The sequence below is a fragment of the Lolium perenne genome, chromosome 1, assembly GCF_019359855.2.
Source record: "Lolium perenne isolate Kyuss_39 chromosome 1, Kyuss_2.0, whole genome shotgun sequence".
Lineage (NCBI taxonomy): Eukaryota > Viridiplantae > Streptophyta > Magnoliopsida > Poales > Poaceae > Lolium > Lolium perenne.
Window position 1 is genome coordinate 235,108,398 of NC_067244.2, and position 6,707 is coordinate 235,115,104.

General features: G+C 43.5%; 1 protein-coding gene and 1 pseudogene across 1 annotated transcript; both read right to left on the minus strand.

The window, feature by feature from the left end:
• Nucleotides 1–1,860: 1,860 nt before the first annotated feature.
• Nucleotides 1,861–3,954, minus strand: LOC127325924 (disease resistance protein RGA2-like; annotated as a pseudogene).
• Nucleotides 3,955–4,604: 650 nt separating this feature from the next.
• On the minus strand, nt 4,605–6,450 carry LOC127325914 (disease resistance protein RGA2-like). The gene has a single exon (XM_051352748.1). The coding sequence runs from the start codon at nt 6,273–6,275 to the stop codon at nt 4,773–4,775; it is 1,503 nt and encodes a 500-aa protein (XP_051208708.1). The 5' UTR covers nt 6,276–6,450; the 3' UTR covers nt 4,605–4,772.
• Nucleotides 6,451–6,707: the final 257 nt, after the last annotated feature.

Genomic DNA, 6,707 nt, shown 5'->3' on the forward strand with positions numbered 1-6,707 from the left:
GTTGAAATTGATAAGGACCTGCAGGCTATGCAACTGCTTTCCACTAAGAAAGAAAATGATGAAGTTTTCATCAAGCTGGTATGTTAGCCCATTGTTCCTTGTGCTCCATGTCCCATAACTCCACTGGAGATGTGTGGTTGATCTATCTTTTCTGCAGGGTGCTGATAAGGATGCTTTAAAGAAGAAAGAAACCGCTGAAGAAGGTTAGACATTAAATCTATTGCTATGCTTAGAAATATTGTTTACCCTTACCGTTGTTGAACAATAATGTTGTTATTCTGGTGCATTAATTACCAGTTGTGCATTCTGCTTCCCTTTTGGGTATTTCTATTAAATGCAATGGTACTAAAAATAGTGTCAACAGCCAATTAGTTTGCTGATTAGGATGCTTGATTTAGCCCTTTCTGGACTGCATATCTGTTTTGGTTTTAGTTGGTATTCCCCTGCTGTTGTTAAAACACCAACTGTCGTTCCTGCTTGGTGTGCCCAACTTTATATTTTACCTCCGTCCAAAAATAAGCTTCTCAGATTTTAGTTGTACATACATCTGTATCTAGAAAACGTTGACACTTATTTTAGGACGGAGGGAGTACTTCACTCACCTCTCTAATACATAATGATAACTAATCTAGGATTGTTTTTTGTCGTTTGTAGTCTGTGAGCATAAACGAGTTCCTGAAACCTGCTGAAGGAGAAAGGTACTATGGTGGCCGAGGACTTGGCGGCAGGGGGCGTGGGGACCGTGGAGGCTTCAGAGGGGGATTTGGTGGAGGCTATCATGCCCCACCGGCCGCTCCAGCAATTCAAGACCAGAACCAGTTCCCAACTCTCGGTGGGAAGTGAAAAATCTCATGCTATCGTGTCATTGTCGCTGTCAACCTTGAATTTTGTTGCTACCATATGTTTCTCTTCAACTTCAATTAAAACAAATAATTGTGTTTGTGTGTGGATTATTCACCCTTGCAGTCAACTGGTCTTTGTAAATCCAGAGTTGTTTGTTACTTGTCAGAGTTTTGTAGGCTGTTTTGAGTCCCTCACCATTTCATACATGTCATAGCCTTTGTTTTCGTTGTGGATATGATGATGCAGCAGATATGTTGGTAATTTGTGAATAACTCCACAAGACACGGCGTGCATGCATAGTTATCTAGGTTCTTGATTAATGCATCTCTGGACAGCATAGTTGCACTTATTTGCCTGTTTTAGTTGGCACTCATGTCTTGTTGCAAGACAACAGCTGCCCTTCGTTATTGACGTGCCTGATTTTACATCAATTGTGATGTTCCTACTACATAACAAATACTAATCTGGGATAGTCCTATGTCGTTTTTAGATGAAAGAATTGGTTGAAGTGAAGCTCCCTCTTACGAATTGAGGCTGTCAATTGGATTCCCCTGAACTATCATCGATTTCTTGTAACTTGATGATGGAGAAATATTCCATGGTGACTGGGGTAGCAGGAGGAGACGTGGGAAGTATCTTTTACCATACATTTTGCCCGACTGCTATTAAAATAAATAATCACGCATAACTGATATGTTTGCTTATTGTCAGTTTTTCACAACATTTTGTCTACCAAATTAGCATTTTGCATTTCTTACATGTTGCAGCCATTGTTTTACCAGATTGGATTTTCGGCTCTAGTTGCTGTTAATTCGTAGGTTTTCTATGTCATGCAGACGCATCAAAACTCAAAACGCAGAAGATAAGGAACCCAAGGATGAGAAGGTGCTCACTCCATCACACCTTTACTTCCACATTTCACCAACCAAGAAAGATAATTGAATTGTAATTTTTGTATTTGACTAATCAAATAGGTGTTCATTTAATTAAAAGTAGTCTAGAGAAAGTTCAACTAGCTTTGACCTCAAGGCTTCATTGAGATAAAGAGTACCGATTACAAAAACCATCCCTGACTAAGATCCATAGACTGGCTGAATGACAGCAACAGTATACATGATCATTTTGACCAACTCAAACCAAAAACCACCTCTATGGCTCTGTCCTAGTGTTCTTGTTCTGCACAAGCTCACAAGAATACACGTAGTTATAGTATGGCGGTATGAGAGATCTCCAGCGCAAGACCTCAAATTTGCCCCTCGGCAAAGTGCTCCAGGTCCCAGATATAAGATCCACCACGGTTATCCTTGGAACTTCGCCGTGAGTGGCAGACCCTTTTTGGTGACTATGATGTATCAGAAACAGCCCACGATCCTCGGAACTTCTCAGTCTTTCAGGAATGCTCCAAATGTACCGGGCCATATGATCCTCGGGATATTCACCGAACACCAAGGTATTATTCTGTGTGTACTTCCTAACCTCTCTGAGAACACTGGACCAGATCCCAGCACTGAGATTTGCTGCTCTCAGTACGGCGGCAACAACACATGCGTGTAGGAAAGATCCGCGCATCACGAGGGCTAGCTCCATGGCAATGTATGTTAACTTTGGGTGCTCCTCCGGATCCGTGCTACCGAACACGAGCATCTTGAAGAAATACCAGTAAGCTTCTTTAGACAAACATCTTAGCATGATGGCTTGTGTTGTTCCAACACTGACCATGTTCTCTGAACGGCTAGTGATTATGATTTTGCTCCCATGTGCCATGCATCTTTCAGAAGTCTGCAGCAACCTCTTCCAGGCCCCTTCGTCCACGTCCCCTAAGAGCTCAATGACAACCAACGACCTTTCTTTACCGGAGGCAATATTTTGATGCTTGATCACACAATGATCTCTGAAAGTTGTTGCGGTTTCATGCGTAAGGTCTGTAGCGCAAGATCAAGGAGAAGTGATTGCGGACACGCTCATCATCGTAAACATGTTCCACAAGAGTGCTCTTCCCAATAAGTCGAGGACCAACTATTGGTAGGACACCTAAATTTCCACCCACTAGAGGCTCATCTTGTAGCAAGAAGCTGATGGCTTGTTCCCTCTCCATTTGGCGGCCAAACATACACTTGTCTAAGAATAAATATGAGCTGTAAGGTTGGCGGTACATGCGAGTGTAGCTCATCAGAAATATAGCAAACTCCTTCATGTCAGCAACCATGCTTTCTAGGACAAGAACAGCCTGTTTTAACTTCTTACTGTTGTCTCTACCAATTTCCATGCTCTCAATTTGAGTGTTACTAGATAGGCGGCGAAATCGCTTAGCCGGATTAAATTTGGATTGAGCAAACGAGGAGAGACTCACCTCCTCATCATCGGTCTTGTTGTTTCTGCACTTGAAGGAGTCGAGAAGGTAGTACCCTCTGAACATTTGTTTTATCATCATGCTAACCTGACGGATCATCCCTTGGTTTTTGATGCACCGCCCCTCAGCCTCCTCGACGACCGCTGATATCCTCAGAAGCAGTTGGTGTAGCCTCTGCAGGTTATCCTCGATTGTTGTCTCCTCATTAGCGTTCGTCTGCTCGCGGCACTTCTCGACCACCACGGATATGGCTCTGCTCACAATATCGCCAAGCACTGCAGAAATGAGGGCCTCCATTGTAAATCATGAAGGAACGAGAACCCCTCCAGGATTTTCAGTAGCTAAATGGTGCTCCGAGCTTGAAGGATTTAGGCAGTTTCTGACATTGAATGTTCAGCGGAAAGCTTAAGAAGACAATTGTGCTATATGTTCCAGAAAATAGTGATTCTCCTAGTCTTCGCTGACTCACCCAATGAATGTGACATATTGTTGTGCCTGAAGAAAAACATGTGTTTTTCTAACTTAGAGGTCATCATTGTGGAAACTTGATACTGCATGTTTCCCACCGTCGGAATCAACAGCCAACCAGATCATATTTTCCTTCCTTTTCTTTGGTCAGATATATGTGTTGATTTTGACTTCTGGTGCTGATCTCTGTAGTAGCGCGCACATACAGGTTGCCTGAACTCCCCAGATGGTTGTTGTCTGCTACAAGATACTGTTAACCAGTAAGAACTCCTCCAAAGCCCCTGACTAGCTAGATGGTACTCTGTGCTCGAAGGAGTTAGGCTTAGGCAGTTGTTGACTCGATGACCTTAATTCGCCCAAAAAAAGAAGACTCATGACGTCTGTGGAAAGCTTCAAAAAGAAAACGTGCATAAATTTCGACAAAGAAGGCGCTGTTATGACAGAAGAAAATTGTTTGCTTTTGATTTGAACGTCAGCTTGGTGGAAACTTTGACAGCTGTCGAAAATCCCAGGAACAAGACTGGCCGAAAATCACCTACTTCCACATCTCCTTTCTTACGCAGAAGGGATACCAACGCCTTATTGGTGGCCTGCAATCCCAATCACCGTGATAGCAACTCGAGGCATTCTGCATTTCTGCTGCTCATATTGGGTATTTCTGAACGTGATGGTACTAAAAATAGTGTCAACCACCACTTAATTGGCTGATTTAGCATGCTTGATTTAGGCCTTTCTGGACAACATAGTTGCGCTCCTTTGCCTTTTTTGGTTCTAGTTGTCATTCTCTGTGCTGTACGCAGAGGATGAGGAACCCAAGGATGAGAAGGTGCTCACTCCATCACACCTTTACTTCCACATTTCACCAACCAAGAAAGATAACTGAATTGTATTTTTTGTATTTGACTAATCAAATAGGTGTTCATTTAATTTAAAGTAGTCTGGAGAAAGTTCAACTAGCTTTGACCTAGAGGCTTTATTAAGATACAGAGTAGCAATTACAAAAATGATCGGTGACCAAGATCCATAGACTGGCTGAATGACAATTACAATATACAAGATCATCAGTCCATTACAAGTTTACACCCAGACCAACTCAAACCAAAAACCACCTCTATGGCTCTATCCTAGTGTTCTTGTTCTGCACAAGCTCACAAGAATGCACGTAGCTGTAGTATGGCGGTATGGGGGATCTCCAGCGCAAGACCTCAAATTTGCCCCTTGGTATAGCGCTCCAGGTCCCAGATATAATATCCGCCACTGTTATCCTTGGATCTTCGCCGTGAATGGCAGGCCCTTTTTGGCGACTATGATGTATCATAAACAGCCCACGATCCTCAGAACCTCTCAGTCTTTCAGGGATGCTCCAAATGTACCGGGTCATATGATCCTCGGGATATTCACCGAACACCAAGGTATTATTCTGCATGTACTTACTAACCTGTCTGAGAGCACTTGACCAGAACTGAGCACTGAGATTTTCTCTCAGTACGGCGGCAACAACATATGCGGCTTGGAAAGACCCACTCATCTCGATAGCTAGCTCCATGGCTATGGATGCTAACTTCGGGTGCTCCTCTGGATCCGCTCTACGAAAAAGGAGCATCCTGAAGAAATACCAGTAAGCTTCTTTAGATAAACGTGTTAGCTTGATGGCTTCGGTTGTTCCAACACGGACCATCTTCTCTGATCGGCTAGTGATTATGATTTTGCTCCCATGTTCCATGCATCTTTCAGCAGTCTGCAACAACCTCTTCCACGCCCCGCCGTCCACATCCCCTATCAACTCAATGAGAACCAATGATCTTCCTTCACCGGAGTCAATATTTTGATGCTTGATCAAGCAATTATCTCTGAAAGTAACTGCTGTTTCATCCGTAAGGTTGTTGCCGCTGTAGAACAAGATCAAGGAGAAGTGATTGCGCACACGCTCATCGTTGCAAACATGTTCCACAAAAGTGCTTTTCCCAATAAGTCGAGGACCAACTATTGGTAGGACACCCAAATTTCCACCAACTACAGGCTCAGCTTGTAGCAAGAAGCTGATGGATTGTTCCCTCTCCATTTGTCGGCCAAACATACAGTTGTCTAAAAATAAATACGAGCTGTAAGGTTGGCGGTACATGCGAGGGTAGCTGATCAAAAATATAGCAAACTCCTTCATGTCAGCAACCATGCTTTCTAAGACAAGAACAACCTGTTTTAACTTCTTACTGTTGTCTCTACCAATTTCCATGCTCTCAATTTGAGTGTTGCTAGATAGGCGGCGAAAGCGTTTAGCTGGATTAAATTTGGATTGGGCAAACGAGGAGAGACTCACCTCCTCATTATCGGTCTTCTTGTTTCTGCACTTGAAGGAGTCGAGAAGGTAGTACCCTCTGAACATTTGTTTTATCATCATGCTAACCTGACGGATCATCCCTTGGTTTGTGATGCACCTCCCCTCAGCCTCCTCGACGACCGCTGATATCCTCAGAAGCAGTTGGTGTAGCCTCTGCAGGTTATCCTCGATGGTTGTCTCCTCATTAGCGGTCGTCTGCTCGCGGCACTTCTTGACCATCACGGATATGGCTCTGCTCACAATATCACTAAACGCTGCAGAAATGAGGGCATCCATTGTTAAGAATGAAGGAACAAGAACTCCACCAGGCTTTTCACTTAGCTAAACTATGCTCCAAGATTGAAGGATTTAGGCAGTTTCAGACATTGAACGTTCAACTGAAAGCTTAAGAAGACAATTTTTGGCTCACCCAAAGTTTGAGAAAGGGGGGGACACTGAAACAAACACTGAAATGGGGGGTGGGGGTGGGGGGTGGGTGTGGGGGGATTCTCCTAGTCTTTGTTGACTCGCCCGAATGCGACATATTGTTGTCTCTGAAGAAAAGTATTTGTTTTTATTTAGAGGTCATCGTTGTGGAAACTTGATACTGCATGTTCCCCAGCGTTGGAATCAACAGCCAACAAGATCATATGTCTTCCCGTTCTTTTAAATACCTGGTAGTGGTTGTGTTTGCTAAAATATTTGTGTTGATTTTGACTTGTGGCGCTG

What these genes read in the sequence shown, in the direction of transcription:
- LOC127325914 (XM_051352748.1), bottom strand. Translation starts at nt 6,275, where the DNA reads ATGGATGCCCTCATTTCTGCAGCGTTTAGTGATATTGTGAGCAGAGCC.